This window comes from Ranitomeya variabilis, chromosome 5 (genome assembly GCF_051348905.1).
Source record: "Ranitomeya variabilis isolate aRanVar5 chromosome 5, aRanVar5.hap1, whole genome shotgun sequence".
Classification (NCBI taxonomy): Eukaryota; Metazoa; Chordata; class Amphibia; order Anura; family Dendrobatidae; genus Ranitomeya; species Ranitomeya variabilis.
In genome coordinates this window covers 682,172,558-682,196,941 of record NC_135236.1, presented here as the reverse complement: position 1 = coordinate 682,196,941, position 24,384 = coordinate 682,172,558, and the positions used below count along the sequence as shown (strand labels likewise).

At 45.8% G+C, this 24,384-nt stretch overlaps 1 protein-coding gene and 1 long non-coding RNA gene across 5 annotated transcripts in view; one reads left to right on the top strand and one right to left on the bottom strand.

Annotated features, from left to right (window-relative positions):
• Positions 1 to 3,414: 3,414 nt before the first annotated feature.
• Positions 3,415 to 24,384, top strand: part of ETV6 (ETS variant transcription factor 6) — a 30,489-nt gene continuing 9,519 nt past the window's right edge. The window contains exons 1-2 of one of the 4 annotated variants that reach the window (XM_077267162.1): positions 3,415 to 3,853; positions 17,555 to 17,690. In XM_077267162.1, the coding sequence (XP_077123277.1) occupies positions 3,827 to 3,853; positions 17,555 to 17,690 (163 nt within the window). In that variant the 5' untranslated portion in view covers positions 3,415 to 3,826. Of the gene's footprint in view, positions 3,854 to 10,967; positions 11,134 to 13,164; positions 13,293 to 16,804; positions 17,024 to 17,554; positions 17,691 to 24,384 lie in introns of those variants that run through there. The other 3 variants (XM_077267161.1, XM_077267160.1, XM_077267163.1) reach the window with 3 other exon arrangements.
• On the bottom strand, positions 4,268 to 10,841 carry LOC143777120 (uncharacterized). The gene is made up of 3 exons (XR_013215972.1): positions 10,661 to 10,841; positions 9,890 to 9,998; positions 4,268 to 4,885 (listed from the first exon to the last, which is right to left on the bottom strand). It is a non-coding gene; the product is annotated as an uncharacterized LOC143777120 (long non-coding RNA).

Below are 24,384 nucleotides of genomic sequence, written 5' to 3'. Positions count from 1 at the left end.
GATCCCCCATCTATTCTCTGACCCCCCATCTATTCTCTGATCCCCATCTATTCTCTGATCCCCCATCTATTCTCTGATCCCCCATCTATTCTCTGATCTCACCATCTATTCTCTGATCCCCATCTATTCTCTGATCCCTCCATCTATTCTCTGATCCCACCCATATATTGTCTGATCCCTCCATCTATTCTCTGATCCCACCCATCTATTGTCTGATCCCCCATCTATTCTCTGATCCCTCCATCTATTCTCTGATCCCCCATCTATTCTCTGATCTCCCATCTATTCTCTAATCCCCCCATCTATTCTCTGATCCCCCCATCTATTCTCTGATCCCCCCATCTATTCTCTGACCCCCCATCTATTCTCTGATCCCCCATCTATTCTCTGATCCCCCATCTATTCTCTGATCCCCCTTCTAATCTCTGATCTCACCATCTATTCTCTGATCCCCCATCTATTCTCTGATCCCACCCATCTATTCTCTGATCCCCCTATCTATTCTCAGATCCCCCATCTATTCTCTGACCCCCCATCTATTCTCTGATCCCCCATCTATTCTCTGATCCCCCATCTATTCTCTGATCCCCATCTATTCTCTGATCTCACCATCTATTCTCTGATCCCCATCTATTCTCTGATCTCCCATCTATTCTCTGATCCCTCCATCTATTCTCTGATCCCACCCATCTATTGTCTGATCCCCCATCTATTCTCTGATCCCTCCATCTATTCTCTGATCCCCCATGTATTCTCTGATCCCCCATCTATTCTCTGATCCCCCATCTATTCTCTGATCTCACCATCTATTCTCTGATCCCCATCTATTCTCTGATCCCCCTTCTAATCTCTGATCTCACCATCTATTCTCTGATCCCCCATCTATTCTCTGATCCCACCCATCTATTCTCTGATCCCCCTATCTATTCTCAGATCCCCCATCTATTCTCTGATCCCCCATCTATTCTCGGATCCCCATCTATTCTCTAATCCCCCATCTATTCTCTGATCCCCCCATCTATTCTCGGATCCCCCATCTATTCTCTGACCCCCCATCTATTCTCTGATCCCCCATCTATTCTCTGATCCCCCTTCTAGTCTCTGATCCCCATCTATTCTCTGATCCCCATCTATTCTCTGATCCCCCATCTATTCTCTGATCTCCACATCTATTCTCTGATCCCCCATCTATTCTCTGATTCCCCCATCTATTCTCGGATCCCCATCTATTCTCTGATCCCCCATCTATTCTCGGATCCCCCATCTATTCTCTGATCCCGAACCATTTCTCTGATCCCCCATCTATTCTGATTCTCATCTATTCTCTGATCCCCATCTATTCTCTGATTCCCCTATCTATTCTCTGATTCCCCCATCTATTCTCTGATCCCCCATCTATTCTCTGATCCCCCATCTATTCTCTGATCCCCATCTATTCTCTGATCCCCCATCTATTCTCTGATCCCATCTATTCTCTGATCCCCCATCTATTCTCTGATTCTCATCTATTCTCTGATCCCCCATCTATTCTCTGATCCATCTATTCTCTTATTCCCCATCTATTCTCTGATCTCCCATCTATTCTCTGATCCCCCCATCTATTCTCTGATCCCCCTATCTATTGTCTGATCCCATCTATTCTCTGATCCCATCTATTCTCTGATCCCCCATCTATTCTCTGATCCCCCCATCTATTCTCTGATCCCCCATCTATTCTCTGATCCCCCTATCTATTGTCTGATCCCATCTATTCTCTGATCCCATCTATTCTCTGATCCCCCATCTATTCTCTGATCCCCCCATCTATTCTCTGATCCCCATCTATTCTCTGATCCCTCCATCTATTCTCTGATCCCCCATCTATTCTCTGATCCCCCATCTATTCTCTGATCCCCCATCTATTCTCTGATCCCATCTATTCTCTGATCCCATCTATTCTCTGATCCCCCATCTATTCTCTGATCCCCCCATCTATTCTCTGATCCCCATCTATTCTCTGATCCCTCCATCTATTCTCTGATCCCCCATCTATTCTCTGATCCCCCATCTATTCTCTGATCCCCCATCTATTCTCTGATCCCCATCTATTCTCTAATCCCCCCATCTATTCTATGATCCCTCATCTATTCTCTGATCCCCCCATCTATTCTTATCCCCCCATCTATTCTCTGATCCCCCATCTATTCTCTGGTCCCCATCTATTGTCTGATCCCCCATCTATTCCCTGATCCCCCATCTAATCTCTGATCCCCATCTATTCTCTGATCCCCATCTATTCTCTGATCCCCCATCTATTCTCTGATCCCCCATCTATTCTCTGATCCCCCATCTATTCTCTGATCCCCCATCTATTCCCTGATCCCCCATCTAATCTCTGATCCCCATCTATTCTCTGATCCCCCATCTATTCCCTGATCCCCCATCTAATCTCTGATCCCCATCTATTCTCTGATCCCTCCATCTATTCTCTGATCCCCCATCTATTCTCTGATCCCCCATCTATTCTCTGATCCCTCCATCTATTCTCTGATCCCCCCATCTATTCTCTGTTCCCCCTATCTATTGTCTGATCCCCCTATCTATTCTGATCCCCCCATCTATTCTGATCCCCCCATCTATTCTCTGATCCCCCATCTATTCTCTGGTCCCCATCTATTCCCTGATCCCCCATCTAATCTCTGATCCCCCATCTAATCTCTGATCCCCCATCTATTCTCTGGTCCCTCCATCTATTCTGATCCCTCCATCTATTCTGATCCCCCATCTATTCCCTGATCCCCCATCTATTCCCTGATCCCCCATCTATTCTCTGATCCCCCATCTATTCTGACCCCCCATCTATTCCCTGATTCCCTCATCCATTCTCTGATCCTCCCTTCCCCCACTCTCTTCCTTCTTCCTCTTTCCCCATGTTCCTTTCTGTAATATTTCCAGGTAGGTCTTCTATAGGGCACCCTGATGTGGCCTCTATTGTCCTCCTCCTTGGACCCTCCTGTCCTTCTGCAGTGACAGCAGCGCCCCCCTCCGCTGTATTGTTCCTTCCCCTAAGGGGTTAACGACACTTCCTCCAGGACCTTGTATCTAGATCTGTGCTGCTTGTTACAATGTAACACGTCAGGAGCAGAGGAGCCCACCATGCAGCCCCTGGTGCTGGCTGCCCCCCATCACTGCTCATGCATCCTACTTCCTTAATGGTATTATATCCCCCTCCCCCTCTGGACATTCACTTCCCATGTGCTTCCATCTTCCTTCCCTCCTTGGCTCAGACTGGCCCACATTTCTCCAGGTTCCCCTCCCCCTCACTCCTTTGCTTCCCCTCCCCCTCCCCTTTGCTCAGCCTGTGTCTGGCACTTCCCTGTCTGTGTTTCCTGGTGCTCCTGGCCCTTTAAGAGGCAGAGCTGCTTGCTGGGAATACACGTCAGTTTCAGGACTTGCACTGAGATCAATGAGGGAGGAAGGAGGGGGCTCTCACTTCTGCCTTCACTTCTCTCTTCCAGGAAGGAAAACAGAAAAAAGCGAGAAAATCCAGAAACAGAAGCAGAAACCTCCCCAGGATCCTGCCCCCCAACTCCTGCCTGCTGGGTGCCTGCCCCCCAACTCCTGCCTGCTGGGTGCCTGCCCCCCAACTCCTGCCTGCTGGGTGCCTGCCCCCCAACTCCTGCCTGCTGGGTGCCTGACCCCCAACTCCTGCCTGCTGGGTGCCTGACCCCCAACTCCTGCCTGCTGGGTGCCTGCCCCCCAACTCCTGCCTACTGGGTGCCTGACCCCCAACTCCTGCAGCAATGTGCTAACTTCTGGGAGTCCCAGGGGCTGCTCGGTCCTGGCCATGTCTTCTGCACAGTTCTGTATTAAGGTAAGAGCCCCCTGGGTGTCAGGTTGGGGGTCTGCTCACTCTGGGGGACACTCACTGCCGTCCTCTCTGTGATATGGGACGCGATGTGCAGTGAGGGGTCAGGTGACCCAGAAGTGGCATACTCAGGGTTAATCCTATATTTTGTGCCTCCCCTTTGGTGTGATGTGACAGGTGTCTGCTGCTGTAACCTGCCTCCTCAGTGGCTGGTATCACCTGTCTCTCCTAAACTCTCTCAGGACAGAGCTGTAGATGTTATTAGTGTAAGTGGCTGTTGTTTCGCCATATTTCGTCTCCCCTTGCTCTTTATTATGTGTTGCTTATATAGCGCCATCATATTCCGCGGCATTGTAGTATTCTTATTATTTATTTATATAGAACCATTAATTCCATGGTGCTGTACATGAGAAGGGGTTACGTACAGGGTTATACATATCGTTTACAGTAAACAAATTTACAGTGACAGACTGGTACGGGGGGGGAGAGGACCGTGTCCTTGTGGACTTACATTCTACAGGATAATGGGGAAGAGACAGAAGGTCGGGGGTACAGCAGCTCGGGTGGTTGGTGAGGCGGCAGCTCCGATGGTGGTGAGGCGGCAGCTCCGGTGGTGGTGAGGCGGCAGCTCCGGTGGTGGTGAGGCGGCAGCTCCGGTGGTGGTGAGGCTGCAGCTCTGGTGGTGGTGAGGCGGCAGCTCTGGTGGTGGTGAGGCGGCAGCTCTGGTGGTGGTGGTGAGGCGGCAGCTCGGGTGGTTGGTGAGGCGGCAACTCGGGTGGTTGGTGAGGCGGCAGCTCGGGTGGTTGGTGAGGCGGCAGCTCGGGTGGTGGTGAGGCGGCAGCTCGGGTGGTGGTGAGGCGGCAGCTCCGATGGTGGTGAGGCGGCAGCTCTGGTGGTGGTGAGGCGGCAGCTCTGGTGGTGGTGAGGCGGCAGCTTGGGTGGTGGTGAGGCAGCCGCTCAGTTAAAGCAGTGAAAGAGGAGTACATGGGTTTCTGGGGTGCAGTGGGTATTCTGGATTAAGAGATCGTTCAGACGTACCTGTGGATGAAAGTAGATGGATTAGTAGTAAGCGAGTATACTCGTTGCTCGGGTTTTCTCGAACACGCTCGGGTGACCTCCGAGTATTTATGACTGCTCAGAGATTTAGTTTTCCTTGCAGCAGTTGGATGATTTGTGACTGTTAGACAGTTTGATTACATGTGAGGATTCCCTAGCAACCAGGCAACCCCCACATGTACTCAGGCTGGCTAGTAGCTGTAAATCATTCAGCTGCTATGATGAAAACTAAATCTCTGAGCACTAACAAATACTCGGAGATCACCCGAGCAACGAGTATACTCGCTCATCACTAATCAGGATATGACAGCATGAAGGAGGATATACCATGGGTTTCCATTCTGGTATATTTCTTACACTTAAAAGATGAAACATCTGACTGAGGTCACATCTGACCAGCTGCATTACTGACATCGCGTCACACATTGGGGATCACAATTTACATTCCCTATCATTACATCTTTGGAGGAAACCCGGGGAGAACATACAAACTGTGCAATCGTTGTCCTTGGTGGGATTCAAACCCACGACCCCAGCGCTACATGGACCAGTGCTAACCGCCGATCCACCGTGTAGTACTAACCAGTTATCTGCCGTGCAGTGCTAACCACTGAGCTACCGTACAATACTAACCGCTGAGCCGTCGTCCAGTGCTAACTGCTGATCCACCATGCAGTGCTAACCACTGATCCACCGTGCAATACTAACAGCTGATCCACCGTGCAGTGCTAATCGCTCATCCACTGTGCAATACTAACTGCTGATCCACTATGCAGTGCTAACCACTGAGCTACCGTACAGTACTAACCACTGATCCACCATGCAATACTAACCGCTGTGCAGTCGTAACCGCTGATTCACGATGCAGTGCTAACCAGTTATCTACTGTGCAGTGCTAACTGCTGAGCTACCATACAATACTAACTTCTGATCCACTGTGCAGTGCTAACTTCTGATCCACTGTGCAGTGCTAACCACTGATCCACCTTGCAATACTAACCGCTGATCCAAAGTGCAGTGCTAACCAATGAGCTAATGTACAATACTAACCGCTGAGCTGTTGTGCAGTGCTAACCGCTGATCCACCATGCAATACTAACCGCTGATCCACCATGCAGTGCTAACCACTGAGCTACCATTCAGTAATAACCACTGATCCACGGTGTAATACCAACCGCTGAGCCGTCGTGCAGTGCTAACCACTGATTCACCATGCAGTGCTAACCAGTTATCTACCATGCAGTGCTAACCGCTGAGCTACTGTACAATACTAACCGCTGAGCCGTCGTGCAGTGCTAACCGCTGATTCACCATGCAGTGCTAACCAGTTATCTACCATGCAGTGCTAACCGCTGAGCTACTGTACAATACTAACTGCTGAGCCGTTGTGCAGTGCTAATTTCTGATCCACTGTGCAATACTAACCACTGATCCACCATGCAATAGTAACCGCTGATCCACCGTGCAGTGCTAACCGCTGAGCTACTGTACAATACTAACTGCTGAGCCGTCTTGCAGTGCTAACTTCTGATCCACCGTGCAATACTAACTGCTGATCCACCATGCAATAGTAACCTCTAATCCACCGTGCAGTGCTAGCTGCTGATCCACCGTGCAATACTAACCACTGATCCACCGTGCAGTGCTAACCGCTGAGCTACTGTACAATACTAACCACTGAGCCACACTGCTGCTCTGCGGTGCGATGGTGGAGGTGACTATAATCTGAACTGCGCCATATTGCAAACAATGTAGTCTCATAGTGAAGTTTGCAGGACTGGAAACCGTCAGCGTGCAGGGAGAGTCTTGTAATTGTCTCTCATTTCTTATGGCGCATGACATAGAAGATCCATCGACAGCAACTTGTCTGTAGCTTGCAGGTAAAAAGCGTTAAAGCAATAACTGTGTATAGAATCGGTGGCATCACAGCCGGAGCGGCGCTGTATGCAGAGCCGCGCTGACATATCCCCGCTGTCAGGCAGCCGTCACACTAGCAGTATTTGGTCAGTATTTTACATCAGTATTTGTAGCCAAAACCAGGAGGGGAACAATTAGAGGAAAAGTATAATAGAAACATCTGCACCACTTCTGTATTTATCACCCACTCCTGGTTACAAATATGATGTAAAATCCTGACCAAATACTGATAGTGTGACGGCAGCCTAACTGTCATGGAAGGCGCCATGCTCTGCGGCTTGTGGCTCTGCGGCTTGTGGCTCTGCGGCTTGTGGCTTGTGGCTCTGCGGCTTGTGGCTCTGCGGCTTGTGGCTTGTAGCTGCGGAGCATTCTGCTCAAAGTCCTGCAGGACCTGATCCCCTCCGTGGCTCAGTGGCCTCTGCCAGAATGCCCAGCGTTGGCCGCCATGCCGGGACTCTGCCTTTCCTCGGTGCCCGGTCGTGTCACACCACATAGTAGGCGACATTAGGCTTCCTGGAAACCATCAACCAGTCCTGGAGGCGCCACAATGGCGGCAATATTGGGTTTACTGCAGATTCTGCAGAGACTGTAATTTTGTTTATACTGTAAAATATGGCTGTATTATTAGCTGGATTGTATGTCACCGACCATATGTATTACACCCGGGTCCTCCACACATATTACACCTGGGTCCTCCACATATATTACACCCGGGTCCTCCACATATATTACACCCGGGTCCTCCACACATATTACACCCGGGTCCTCCACATATATTACACCCGGGTCCTCCACACATATTACACCCGGGTCCTCCACATATATTACACCCGGGTCCTCCACATATATTACACCCGGGTCCTCCGTATACACTACACCCGGGTCCTCCACGCATATAACACTCAGGTCCTCCACAGGTATTACACCCGGGTCCTCCACGCGTATTACACCTGGGTCCTCCACACATATTACACCCGGGTCCACCACGCATATAACACCCTGGGTCTTCCACGCGCACTACACCCAGGTCCTCCACGCATATTACACCTGGGTCCTCCACGCATATTACACCTGGGTCCTCGGCGGGCACTACACCCGGATCCTCCATACATATTACACCCCGGGTCCTCCGCATGCACTACACCCAGGTCCTCCACGCATATTACACCCAAGTCCTCCACGCGTATTACACCTGGATCCTCCACGCGCACTACACCCGGGTCCTCCACACATATTACACCCGTATTCTTGCCTCTAGTCTAGTTCGTTCTCCCGTGTTAATCGTTACACAGGACTTGTTATAAAGCCGTGTGCTGACGTTGCTGCCAGAGATACGAGCTGCCGATCCTACACTTTAACCCCACATTACAGAGCGAGTCTGCCCTGATCCTGATACTGGGAACGTATCTTATGTGTCCTAGGGAGATTGTAGTGCACCGCGCCATTAGGGTCACATGACGACTGGCGGCTATCAGATGGCTCCCCAATTATCTGATATTAATAAAGCTCCTCCTCCAAAGACATGTAAGAAAACATGTCTGCCTCAGTCAGCAGCTGCACAGAGATCCAGTGTCCAAAACACACAGTCTAATACATAGGAGCAGTATTATAGTAGTTATATTCTTGTACATAGGGGCAGTATTATAGTAGTTATATTCTTGTACATAGGGCAGTATTATAGTAGTTATATTCTTGTATATAGGGGCAGTATTATAGTAGTTATATTCTTGTACATAGGGCAGTATTATAGCAGTTATATTCTTGTATATAGGAGCAGTATTATAGTAGTTATATTCTTGTACATAGCGGCAGTATTATAGTAGTTATATTCTTGTACATAGGGGCAGTATTATAGTAGTTATATTCTTGTACATAGAAGCAGTATTATAGTAGTTATATTCTTGTACATAGGGGGCAGTATTATAGTAGTTATATTCTTGTACATAGGGGCAGTATTATAGTAGTTATATTCTTGTACATGGGAGCAGTATTATAGTAGTTATATTCTTGTACATAGGGGCAGTATTATAGTAGTTATATTCTTGTACATAGGGGCAGTATTATAGTAGTTATATTCTTGTACATGGGAGCAGTATTATAGTAGTTATATTCTTGTACATAGGGGCAGTATTATAGTAGTTATATTCTTGTACATAGGAGCAGTATTATAGTAATTATATTCTTGTACATAGGGGGCAGTATTATAGTAGTTATATTCTTGTACATAGGGGCAGTATTATAGTAATTATATTCTTGTACATAGGGGCAGTATTATAGTAGTTATATTCTTGTACATACGGGGCAGTATTATAGTAGTTATATTCTTGTACATAGGAGCAGTATTATAGTAGTTATATTCTTGTACATAGGGGGCAGTATTATAGTAGTTATATTCTTGTACATAGGGGCAGTATTATAGTAATTATATTCTTGTACATAGGGGGCAGTATTATAGTAGTTATATTCTTGTACATAGGAGCAGTATTATAGTAGATATATTCTTGTACATAGGAGCAGTATTATAGTAGTTATATTCTTGTACATAGGGGCAGTATTATAGTAATTATATTCTTGTACATAGAGGCAGTATTATAGTAATTATATTCTTGTACATAGAGGCAGTATTATAGTAGTTATATTCTTGTACATAGGAGCAGTATTATAGTAGTTATATTCTTGTACATAGGAGCAGTATTATAGTAGTTATATTCTTGTACATAGGGGCAGTATTATAGTAGTTATATTCTTGTACATAGGGGCAGTATTATAGTAGTTATATTCTTGTACATAGGGGCAGTATTATAGTAGTTATATTCTTGTACATAGGAGCAGTATTATAGTAGTTATATTCTTGTACATAGGGGCAGTATTATAGTAGTTATATTCTTGTACATAGGGGCAGTATTATAGTAGTTATATTCTTGTACATAGGGGCAGTATTATAGTAGTTATATTCTTGTACATAGGGGCAGTATTATAGTAGTTATATTCTTGTATATAGGGGCAGTATTATAGTAGTATGATACTCTTGCTGATTGATCCCACCCATTGGCCTGTAAGCTCCATTACCACTCTTGCAGTTTTGCCTTCGGAGATTTTCTTCTCTGGGGGAATTTCCTGAACCTACTTCACCTCGTTTTCGGCCATGGGAGGATCTCCATTCGTGATATTTATTGGTCTGTTTTTTAAAGAAAAAAAAAAAAGAAGAAAAAAATCCTGTTTGTTTGGGAATTTCCCCATGTTGCCTGTAGCAGGTTTACATGGTTGATGCCAGAGATCTGTTCCTGTCGACTGTCTGTGCGCTCAGTGTAAGAGCGTCTCCGCGAGGAGCGACCATTGCGCTAAAATATATAATTTTTTTTTTCAATTCTCAGATTTGTGAACTATCTGACTAATTTTAGCTTCAGGTATCTGCAATCTGCCATCCGTGAAGATTTGACCGAGAGCCCCGAGTAACCGAAAGAAATGACCGGCTGCTTATAGCGGTTGGTATCGTGGATGGCGGACCAACAAATGCAGCTGGATAATTTGTTACTTGCTCAATAAAGGCCGTCGTCCATTAGGGACCCCCCTATAAAAGGTGAAAATTTAACGTGCAGTTTTGTTTTTTGGCGATTACTTTCCATACGGTTCGGTGCCACGTTTCCTCCCATCAGATGGGAAGTGGGTAGCCACTGTACTTGTAGGTCACAGCTCTGTTGGGTTGGGGAGGTGGGCCGATACCCCTTTGAGGACCCAACCAGTTCATGAACCTCCAAGGGCCCGATAACCACCCTCCCGCTCGCTGACATTGCACGCTGGGGTGTGAATGTCGCCTTATTCTTCAGGACTCCCTTGCACCTGAGTGTGATGGGGGAGATCCTGCGGGCGCGGAGGTGCCGGCACTCTTCCACGTTGATCCGTGGACGGTCTGACCAGTTTGGTCGGTTTGTTGACTTCCTTTCTCCATTGGGCCGGATCCAAAGTCTAGGAGAGGATCGCAGACTCTCCCAAATGTATGGAAAACTCTTAACCCCTCCACCGCCAGGAGGTCGTATGCTGCAGTCTGCGCCTTTCGGAGGAACCGCTGTGTGACGACGACGACGACGTAGAGAAGGGGAACCCAAAACGCGTCTAGTGACCGGGGGAAGGAGTCATGAGGAAGAAGGACACAGAAAGAGAAACCGGGAAGGGAAATTCTCCAGAGACAGGGTGAGACAGAGGTGGGAGGGTCACAAGGAGGAGAGAGGCGGCCGGTGACAGGAAGGAACCGGAGGAGGAAAAAACCCAGAAAAAGGGACATGAGGAGACTCGGAGGAGAGTGGAGAAAATGGGTAAGAGCGGCTGATTCTAGGAGGGCCTGCACCCTGCGGAGTGTGGGGTGGAAAGTGCTTGTTGCAGGGAGGGGGGTATGGATGTGAGTGAGGTGCACAGCACAACTTCCACCGACACTTCCTCCATCGCCGAACTGGCCCTGAAAGGGTTAAACATGTCAGCTGATAGCCGAGGGGGCACCAGACCGGGCAGTATAGAGAGGGCTGGGCAATATGGAAACGCCAGGGCTAGAAATAAAATAGGTCGAGAGCGCAAAACAAGGTGGAAGTGACAGCAGAATGGGGGGAATGGGGCAGGGGGAGCAGGGCAGTTCAGGGGGAGCAGAATAGGGGGAGCAGAATGGGGGGAATGGGGCAGGGGGAGCAGAATAGGGAGAACAGAATGGGGCAGGGGGAGCAGAATAGGGCAGGGGGAGCAGAGCAGGAGGAGCAGAATGGGGGGGAATGGGTCAGGGGGAGCAGGGCAGGGGGATCAGAATGGGGGGGGCAGGGGGAGCAGAATAGGGGGATCAGAATGGGGGGGGGGCAGGGGGAGCAGAATAGGGGGAGCAGAATGGGGGAGGCAGGGGGAACAGAATAGGGGGAGCAGAATGGGGTGAATGGGGCAGGGGGAACAGAATGGGGCAGGGGGAGCAGAATAGGGGGAGCAGAATTGTGGAAGCAGAATAGGGCAGGGGGAGCAGAGCAGGAGGAGCAGAATGGGGGGAATGGGTCAGGGGGAGCAGAATAGGGGGGGGGGCAGGGGGAGCAGAATTGAGGGGGCAGGGGGAGCAGAATGGGGGAGGGGGAGCAAAGCAGGGGGAGCAGAGCAGGGCAGGGGGAGCAGAATGGGGGGAATGGGGCAGGGGGAGCAGAATGGGGGGGGGGATGGGGCAGGGGGAGCAGAATGGGGGAATGGGGCAGGGGAAGCAAAGCAGTGGGAGCAGGGCAGGGGGAGCAGAGCAGGGCAGGGGGAGCAGAATGGAGCAGGGAGAGTGGGGCAGAAGGAGCAGAATGGGGAAGTGGGGCAGGGCAGAGGAGAGTGGGCTATATAGAGAAAGCTGGGCAGATTCTAGAATATGGAAATGTCAGGGCTTGAAATAAAATAGATCGAGAGGGCAAAAGAAGGTGGAAGTGACAGCAGAATGGGGGGAATGGGGCAGGGGGAGCAGAATGGGGGGAATGGGGCACGGGGAGCAGGACAGGGGGATCAGAATGGGGGGGCAGGGGGAGCAGAATGGGGGGAATGGGGCAGGGGGAGCAGAATAGGGGGAACAGAATGGGGCAGGGGGAGCAGAATTGTGGAAGCAGAATAGGGCAGGAGGAGCAGAATGGGGGGGAATGGGTCAGGGGGAGCAGAATTGAGGGGGCAGGGGGAGCAGAATGGGGGAATGGGGCAGGGGGAGCAAAGCAGGGGGAGCAGAGCAGGGCAGGGGGAGCAGAATGGGGGGAATGGGGCAGGGGGAGCAGAGCAGGGGGAGCAGAATGGGGGGGAATGGGGCAGGGGGAGCAGAATGGGGGGAATGGGGCAGAATAGGGGAATGGGGCAGGGGAAGCAAAGCAGTGGGAGCAGGGCAGGGGGAGCAGGGCAGGGAAAGCAGAATGGGGGGAATGGGGCAGGGGGAGCAGAATGGAGCAGGGAGAGTGGGGCAGAAGGAGCAGAATGGGGAAGTGGGGCAGGGGGAGCAGGGCAGAGGAGAGCGGGCTATATAGAGAAAGCTGGGCAGATTCTAGAATATGGAAATGTCAGGGCTTGAAATAAAATGACTGCGAATCCGAGAAATAAATTGAAATGGCAAAAGACGGTGGAAGTGACAGCGAGAGGGAGCAGAATAGGGCAGGGAAAGTGGGGGAGCGGGGCAGAGAGCAGTAAGGGGGAGCGGGGCAGGGAGAAGAGATTGGGGACCGGGGCAGGGAGAGCGGATCTGGGCAGCGGTAGCAGCGTAGGCAGATTGGAGCCAGGCAGGGCACGTTGGGTAAACAGCCCCAACTGAACTCCGCACAAAATTCAGGAGGAGGAGATGGTTATGAGCAAAGTTTTTTTTTGTTGCTTCTTTGTTTTCTTTTTGAGGGGAGAGGGGGTGTACGGAGCTGCAGTTTAGAGAATTCCTGGGAATCTAAGGTCAAGACTGTGCTGTATCCACATGTCCCACCCAGGGGCCCCTGCACTCCTGTGCCAGGTGGGTGACAGCAGGTGCTGCCAGGGTGTTGTGCAGCCAATGGGCAGTGTCACGTTTTCCCACTCGTTTTCTTTTTTTCCTTTCAGATTTTTGTCTGTGTCCTGTATAATAACAGACATCAATGTATATAATGGAGCTGCTCAGCAGTCAGTATCAAACAGGAGAGGATTAGATACACGGCTCAGCAGTCAGTATCACACAGGAGAGGATTAGATACACGGCTCAGCAGTCAGTATCACACAGTAGAGGATTAGATACACAGCTCAGCAGTCAGTATCACACAGGATAGGATTAGATACACGGCTCAGCAGTCAGTATCACACAGGAGAGGATTAGATACACGGCTCAGCAGTCAGTATCACACAGTAGAGGATTAGATACACGGCTCAGCAGTCAGTATCACACAGGAGAGCATTAGATACACGGCTCAGCAGTCAGTATCACACAGGAGAGCATTAGATACACGGCTCAGCAGTCAGTATCACACAGGAAAGGATTAGATACACGGCTCAGCAGTATCACACAGGAGAGGATTAGATATCCGGCTCGGTTGTCAGTATCACACAGGAGAGGATTAGATACACGGCTCAGCAGTCAGTATCACACAGGATAGGATTAGATACACAGCTCAGCAGTCAGTATCACACAGGAGAGCATTAGATACACGGCTCAGCAGTCAGTATCACACAGGAGAGGATTAGATACACGGCTCAGCAGTATCACACAGGAGAGGATTAGATATCCGGCTCGGTTGTCAGTATCACACAGGAGAGGATTAGATACACGGCTCAGCAGTCAGTATCACACAGGAGAGGATTAGATACACGGCTCAGCAGTCAGTATCACACAGGAGAGGATTAGATACACGGCTCAGCAGTCAGTATCACACAGTAGAGGATTAGATACACAGCTCAGCAGACAGTATCACACAGGAGAGGATTAGATACACGGCTCAGCAGTCAGTATCACACAAAATAGGATTAGATACACAGCTCAGCAGTCAGTATCACACAGGAGAGGATTAGATACACAGCTCAGCAGACAGTATCACACAGGAGAGGATTAGATACACGGCTCAGCAGACAGTATCACACAGGAGAGGATTAGATACACAGCTCAGCAGTCAGTATCACACAGGATAGGATTAGATACACAGCTCAGCAGTCAGTATCACACATGTCTGGATTAGATACACGGCTCAGCAGTCAGTATCACACAGGACAGGATTAGATACACGGCTCAGCAGACAGTATCACACATGTCTGGATTAGATACACGGCTCAGCAGACAGTATCACACAGGAGAGGATTAGATACACGGCTCAGCAGTCAGTATCACACAGGATAGGATTAGATACACGGCTCAGCAGTCAGTATCACACATGTCTGGATTAGATACACGGCTCAGCAGTCAGTATCACACAGGATAGGATTAGATACACAGCTCAGCAGTCAGTATCACACATGTCTGGATTAGATACACGGCTCAGCAGTCAGTATCACACAGGACAGGATTAGATACACAGCTCAGCAGTCAGTATCACACAGGACAGGATTAGATACACGGCTCAGCAGACAGTATCACACAGGATAGGATTAGATACACGGCTCAGCAGTCAGTATCACACAGTAGAGGATTAGATACACGGCTCAGCAGTCAGTATCACACAAAATAGGATTAGATACACAGCTCAGCAGTCAGTATCACACAGGAGAGGATTAGATACACAGCTCAGCAGTCAGTATCACACAGGAGAGGATTAGATACACGGCTCAGCAGTCAGTATCACACAGGAAAGGATTAGATACACGGCTCAGCAGTATCACACAGGAGAGGATTAGATATCCGGCTCGGTTGTCAGTATCACACAGGAGAGGATTAGATACACGGCTCAGCAGTCAGTATCACACAGGAGAGGATTAGATACACGGCTCAGCAGTCAGTATCACACAGTAGAGGATTAGATACACAGCTCAGCAGACAGTATCACACAGGAGAGGATTAGATACACAGCTCAGCAGTCAGTATCACACAGGAGAGCATTAGATACACGGCTCAGCAGTCAGTATCACACAAAATAGGATTAGATACACAGCTCAGCAGTCAGTATCACACAGGAGAGGATTAGATACACGGCTCAGCAGTCAGTATCACACAGGAAAGGATTAGATACACGGCTCAGCAGTATCACACAGGAGAGGATTAGATATCCGGCTCGGTTGTCAGTATCACACAGGAGAGGATTAGATACACGGCTCAGCAGTCAGTATCACACAGGATAGGATTAGATACACGGCTCAGCAGACAGTATCACACAGGAGAGGATTAGATACACGGCTCAGCAGACAGTATCACACAGGAGGATTAGATACACAGCTCAGCAGTCAGTATCACACATGTCTGGATTAGATACACGGCTCAGCAGTCAGTATCACACAGGATAGGATTAGATACACAGCTCAGCAGTCAGTATCACACATGTCTGGATTAGATACACGGCTCAGCAGTCAGTATCACACAGGAGAGGATTAGATACACGGCTCAGCAGTCAGTATCACACAGGAAAGGATTAGATACACGGCTCAGCAGTATCACACATGTCTGGATTAGATACACGGCTCAGCAGTCAGTATCACACAGGACAGGATTAGATACACGGCTCAGCAGACAGTATCACACATGTCTGGATTAGATACACGGCTCAGCAGACAGTATCACACAGGAGAGGATTAGATACACGGCTCAGCAGTCAGTATCACACAGGAGAGGATTAGATACAAGGCTCAGCAGTCAGTATCACACATGTCTGGATTAGATACACGGCTCAGCAGTCAGTATCACACAGGATAGGATTAGATACACAGCTCAGCAGTCAGTATCACACATGTCTGGATTAGATACACGGCTCAGCAGACAGTATCACACAGGATGGGATTAGATACACGGCTCAGCAGTCAGTATCACACAGGATAGGATTAGATACACGGCTCAGCAGTCAGTATCACACATGTCTGGATTAGATACACGGCTCAGCAGTCAGTATCACACAGGATAGGATTAGATACACAGCTCAGCAGTCAGTATCACACATGTCTGGATTAGATACACGGCTCAGCAGTCAGTATCACACAGGACAGGATTAGATACACAGCTCAGCAGTCAGTATCACACAGGACAGGATTAGATACACAGCTCAGCAGTCAGTATCACACAGGAGAGGATTAGATACACGGCTCAGCAGACAGTATCACACAGGAGAGGATTAGGTACATGGCTCAGCAGTCAGTATCACACAGGAGAGGATTAGATACCCGGCTCGGTTGTCAGTATCACACATGTCTGGATTAGATACACGGCTCAGCAGACAGTATCACACAGGATAGGATTAGATACCCAGGTCGGTTGTCAGTATCACACAGGAGAGGATTAGATACCCGGCTCGGTTGTCAGTATCACACAGGAGAGGATTAGATACCCGGCTCGGTTGTCAGTATCACACAGGAGAGGATTAGATACCCGGCTCGGTTGTCAGTATCACACATGTCTGGATTAGATACCAGTCTCGGTTGTCCCGGCTCCGGGGTTATTTCCATGTTTCTGGATCGCTGCCGCTTCTATTTGAATACTGGGATATGTTCCTATTATTATAACCTCCTATTCGATGCCTCGTCCTCCCGATGGCCGTCGCCCCCAGTATTTACATGTGAGGCTCCTGCTCTTCACAGTGTGAGGTATGAGGGGCCGGGGGGATTCTGAATACCAAACAGCACGTACAGTAATTTTGCGGAAATATAACGCTGTTACCCATAGCAACGGTCCGACCGCAGCTGCAGCCTTGTGTCATTGTGTTACCAGATGTTGGCAGCCACTAATGACTGACCATCCAAACCAACCAATTGGATTCTAATTTTCATTTTCCAGTGCCGGGGCGAAAGATGTAAACCGTGATCTGATTGGTTGTACTGGGCCCATAGCAACCATTCAGATTCAAGCTTTCATTACAGCTTTTCTGTTTTTAAAACGAAACTTGTGAGCTGATAGGTTGCTGTAGGAAGCTCCTTTTTCTGCTGAGTTGCCCATGACAGCCAATAAAATTGCTGCTCTCATGTTTGTCTCTTCAATTATAGGATGAAACCTGGGTTCTGATTGGTTGTTATAGATAACATTACTTATATACATGTATTATCCAAAATATCTGCCGTTGTCAACAGCAACTCGACAGCAGCGAAGATTTACATCTGTTCTCTTCATTATTATTACAGCAAGAACACATTTCATACTCCCCTCCAGAAAGCCCAGGGCAAAACTGTGTCACACCATCCCCCTCATCTCTCCATGTCTCCGGGCCACGTACCTACAGGATGGAAGAAGATCCTGTCAGACTGCCGGCGCACCTACGTAAGTACCTATGTTATATATGTAAAAGAGCGGAGGAGGGGAAGTGACAACTGCAGTCAGCAAATGTCTCTCTGTCAAATGTAGAGAAGACGTACCTGCTATAATACCGCCACTGTGTACAGGAATATAACTACTATAATACTGTCCCGTATGTACAAGAATATAACTACTATAATACTGCCCCTATGTATAAGAATATAACTACTATAATACTGCCCCCATGTACAAGAATATAACTACTATAATACTGCTCCTATGTACAAGAATATAACTACTATAATACTGCTCCTATGTACAAGAATATAACTACTATAATACTGCCCCTATGTACAATAATATAACTACTATAATACTGCTCCTATGTACAAGAATATAACTACTATAATACTGCTCCTATATACAAGAATATAACTACTATAATACTGCCCCTATGTACAAGAATATAACTACTATAATACTGCCCCTATGTACAGGAATATAACTACTATAATACTGTCCCGTATGTACAAGAATATAACTACTATAATACTGCCCCTATGTACAAGAATATAACTACTATAATACTGCCCCGTATGTACAAGAATATAACTACTATAATACTGCCCCCTATGTACAGAATATAACTACTATAATACTGCCCCTATGTACAGAATATAAGTACTATAATACTGCTCCTATGTACAAGAATATAAGTACTATAATACTGCCCCTATGTACAAGAATATAACTACTATAATACTGCCCCTATGTACAAGAATATATCTACTATAATACTGCCCCTATGTACAGGAATATAACTACTATAATACTGTCCCGTATGTACAAGAATATAACTACTATAATACTGCCCCTATGTACAAGAATATATCTACTATAATACTGCCCCTATGTACAGGAATATAACTACTATAATACTGTCCCGTATGTACAAGAATATAACTACTATAATACTGCCCCTATGTACAAGAATATATCTACTATAATACTGCCCCTATGTACAGGAATATAACTACTATAATACTGTCCCGTATGTACAAGAATATAACTACTATAATACTGCCCCTATGTACAAGAATATAACTACTATAATACTGCCCCGTATGTACAAGAATATAACTACTATAATACTGCCCCCTATGTACAGAATATAACTACTATAATACTGCCCCTATGTACAGAATATAAGTACTATAATACTGCTCCTATGTACAAGAATATAAGTACTATAATACTGCCCCTATGTACAAGAATATAACTACTATAATACTGCCCCTATGTACAGAATATAAGTACTATAATACTGCCCCTATGTACAGAATATAGGTACTATAATACTGCTCCTATGTACAAGAATATAACTACTATAATACTGCCCCGTATGTACAAGAATATAACTACTATAATACTGCCCCCTATGTACAGAATATAACTACTATAATACTGCCCCTATGTACAGAATATAAGTACTATAATACTGCTCCTATGTACAAGAATATAAGTACTATAATACTGCCCCTATGTACAAGAATATAACTACTATAATACTGCCCCTATGTACAGAATATAACTACTATAATACTGCCCCTATGTACAGAATATAAGTACTATAATACTGCTCCTATGTACAAGAATATAACTACTATAATACTGCCCCTATGTACAGTAATATAACTACTATAATACTGCTCATATGTACAAGAATATAACTACTATAATACTGCCCCTATGTACAGGAATATAACTACTATAATACTGCCCCTATGTACAAGAATATAACTACTATAATACTGCCCCTATGTACAAGAATATAACTACTATAATACTGTCCCCTATGTACAGAATATAAGTACTATAATACTGCTCCTATGTACAAGAATATAACTACTATAATACTGCCCCGTATGTACAAGAATATAACTACTATAATACTGCCCCCTATGTACAGAATATAACTACTATAATACTGCCCCTATGTACAGAATATAAGTACTATAATACTGCTCCTATGTACAAGAATATAAGTACTATAATACTGCCCCTATGTACAAGAATATAACTACTATAATACTGCCCCTATGTACAGAATATAACTACTATAATACTGCCCCTATGTACAGAATATAAGTACTATAATACTGCTCCTATGTACAAGAATATAACTACTATAATACTGCCCCTATGTACAGTAATATAACTACTATAATACTGCTCATATGTACAAGAATATAACTACTATAATACTGCCCCTATGTACAGGAATATAACTACTATAATACTGCCCCTATGTACAAGAATATAACTACTATAATACTGTCCCCTATGTACAAGAATATAACTACTATAATACTGTCCCCTATGTACAGAATATAAGTACTATAATACTGCTCCTATGTACAAGAATATAACTACTATAATACTGCCCCTATGTACAAGACTATAACTACTATAATACTGCTCCTATGTACAAGACTATAACTACTATAATACTGCCCCTATGTACAAGAATATAACTACTATAATACTACCCCTATGTACAAGAATATAACTACTATAATACTACCCCTATGTACAAGAATATAACTACTATAATACTGCTCCTATGTACAAGAATATAACTACTATAATACTGCTTCTATGTACAAGAATATAACTACTATAATACTGCCCCTATGTACAAGAATATAACTACTATAATACTGCTCCTATGTACAAGAATATAACTACTCTAATACTGCCCCTATGTACAAGAATATAACTACTATAATACTGCTCCTATGTACAGGAATATAACTACTATAATACTGCCCCTATATACAAGAATATAACTACTATAATACTGCCCCTATATACAAGAATATAACTACTATAATACTGCCCCTATGTACAAGAATATAACTACTATAATACTGCCCCTATGTACAAGAATATAACTACTATAATACTGCCCCTATGTACAAGAATATAACTACTATAATACTGCCCCTATGTACAGAATATAAGTACTATAATACTGTTCCTATGTACAAGAATATAACTACTATAATAATGACCCTATGTACAAGAATATAACTACTATAATACTGCCCCTATGTACAAGACTATAACTACTATAATACTGCTCCTATGTACAAGACTATAACTACTATAATACTGCCCCTATATACAAGAATATAACTACTATAATACTACCCCTATGTACAAGAATATAACTACTATAATACTGCTCCTATGTACAAGAATGTAACTACTATAATACTGCTCCTATATACAAGAATATAACTACTATAATACTGCTCCTATGTATAAGAATATAACTACTATAATACTGCTCCTATGTACAAGAATATAACTACTATAATACTGCTCCTATATACAAGAATATAACTACTATAATACTGCTCCTATGTACAAGAATATAACTACTATAATACTGCCCCTATGTACAAGAATATAACTACTATAATACTGCCCCTATGTACAAGAATATAACTACTATAATACTGCTCCTATGTACAAGAATATAACTACTATAATACTGCTCCTATGTACAAGAATATAACTACTATAATACTGCCCCTATGTACAAGAATATAACTACTATAATACTGCCCCTATGTACAAGAATATAACTACTATAATACTGCCCCTATGTACAAGAATATAACTACTATAATACTGCCCCAATGTACAAGAATATAACTACTATAATACTGCTCCTATGTACAAGAATATAACTACTATAATACTGCCCCTATGTACAAGAATATAACTACTATAATACTGCCCCAATGTACAAGAATATAACTACTATAATACTGCTAGGATGGAATCCATTATGGGGAATCTCTGGAGATACAATGGTAATCTCCATCATCAGATTCTGTTCACCACCTGTCTCCTTCATCACTTCTTTTCTTTACTTGTACACAATTTATGAAAGAATATATCAAACCTCTTGGAGAACTTCTCTCTCATCTTCTGTGTATGAGGCTTGTACAGATCTGGGGTCAGTTCTCTGAGATCCTTGGAACAACCTCATCCCAAGTTCCTCCATAACATACAGTTGTGCTATAAAGTTCTCATCCCCTGGTGATTTTGGCCTGATAACATGCACAGAATTTGACACAAATGGGTTTGAATGGATACTAAAGGTAACATCCTCACCTGTGACCTGTTTGCTTGTAATCAGTGTGTGCATAAAAGCTGAGTGAGTTTCTGGGGTCCAGACAGACTCTTGCATCTTTCATCCAGCCACTGACTTTTCTGGATTGTGAGTCATGGGGAAAGCAAAAGAATTGTCAACGGATCTACAGGAAAAGGTAGTTGAACTGTATAAAACAGGAAAGGGATACAAAAAGATATCCAAGGAGTTGATAATGCCAGTTAGCAGCGTTCACACTGTGATTAACAAATGGAAAATCAGGGGCTCTGTAACAACAAAACCACGGTCAGGTAGACCGACAAGAATGTCATCCACAACTGCCAGGAAAATTGTTCGGGATGGAAAGAAAAACCCACAAATAACATCAGCAGAAATGCAGGACTCTCTGAAAACTAGTGGTGTTGCTGTTCCAAGATGCACAATGAGGAGGCACTTGAAGAAAAATGGGCTGCATGGTCGAGTCGCCAGAAGAAAGCCATTACTGCACAAATGCCACAAAGTATCTCACCTACAATACGCAAAACAGCACAGAGACAAGCCTCAAAACTTCTGGAACAAGGTAATATGGAGTGATGAGACCAGAATTGAACTTTTTCGGCACAACCATAAACGTTACATTTGGAGAGAGGTTAACAAGACCTATGATGAAAGGAACGCCATTCCTACTGTAAAGCACGGAGGTGGATCGCTGATACTTTGGGGATGCGTGAGCTACAAAGGTACAAGTAACTTGGTTAAAGTTGAAGGAAAGATGAATGCAGCACGTTATCAGCCATACTGGAGGCAAATTTGCACTCATCAGCCCAGAAGCTGCACATGGAACGTACTTGGATGTTCCAACATGACAATGATCCAAAACACAAGGCCAAATTGACCTGTCATTGGCTACAGCAGAACAAAGTGAAGGTTGTGGAGTGGCCATCTCAGTCTCCTGACCTCAGTATCATTGAGCCACTCTGGGGAGATCTCAAGCGTGCAGTTCATGCTAGACAGCCCAGGAGTTTACAGGAACTGGAGGCTTTATGCCAAGAAGAGTGGGCAGCTTTACCATCTGAGGAAATAAAGACCCTCATCCACAACTACCACAAAAGACTTCAGGCTGTCATTGATGTTAGAGGGGGCAATACACGGTATTAAGAAATGGGGTATGTGAACTTTAGATCAGGGTCATTTGGATGTTTTGGGTTGTCATTAGGATTTAAAAAGAGAAAACACAGTAGATGACAATAAATGGCTTCACCCAACTACTAACCATGAGTGGAGGAAAAGTTTTGGTGTTATCATTCATATTCTCTGACAAAAGGCCAAGAAAGCAAAAATTCTCCCGGGGTATGTAAACTTTTGAGCACAACTGTATGTACAAGTGACTAGAAGAAGTGTTGGAGGCTGCGGGTGGTCACCAGATACTGATGATGGAGGTGACAGGCGGTCACCAGATACTGATGATGGAGGTGACGGGCGGTCACCAGATACTGATGATGGAGGTGACGGGCGGTCACCAGATATTGATGATGGAGGTGACGGGCGGTCACCAGATATTGATGATGGAGGTGACGGGCGGTCACCAGATATTGATGATGGAGGTGACGGGCGGTCACCAGATATTGATGGTGGAGGTGACGGGCGGTCACCACATATTGATGATGGGCTCCAGGATTCCCGCTGTTGCCCAGGTGTCGGCCGGACCCGCCATGTTGCCCCCACATACCGTCACACACTACTCTGTACAGTCATGCAGAAATAATCCAGCGTTGTATCGGGAACCTCTCACAGAATAAGGGGAATTCTCCGGTCAGAGACGTTGCACAATTACATGGTGTTCTTACTAGGAAGTAGCCGAGTTTATTTAACTCTTTATTGTGCAGCAGAGAGAACCGTACACAGAGCTGGCGAGAAGTTAGGAAACACCGACTACTGCCTCCATAAGTCTCAGGTCATACGGACTGGGTGTCAGGAGTAGGTAGCGGGGCTGACAACCGCTCACTCTTCATACAGGCAGGTTGTCAGATGAGGAGCCGCTGCTGTGGCATTAGGTGTGTGACCATCACTTCTGGAGTCTCCGACGTGCGCCATGGTCCGCGGCAGTGATGGCGGTGTAGTTTGGGTTTATCACCTGTCAGGTTCTGGAGAACAGAGATGATAGTGTGAACTGAGCCTTGTTTGGGTGCGCTGCGGCAGCGTTTGGCTACTTTCGATAATGTTATTTGGTGACTGTATGGGATTGTATTATTTAGAGCAGTGCATGTCACTATTACTTGGGTAGTTATTGCAGGTGTATTTTTATGGAATTACTTTTCCCACTATTATTTTCGGCACTGTTGGACCCCTGTGCACTATGTGGCGGTATTAATGTGGTCTGTAGGTGAGCTGATACTGTATACAGTGTGTATTCTCACTCGTTTCTACCGCCACCCCCTCCTATTATTGTGGGTGCCGCTCCTCTCCCCTCTTCCTGCGGCTTCTTCTTGCTCCAGGAGGGAAATTTCCTATTTGGGAACGTGAAGTGGAAGGAATTTACTGCGTGGGACGATG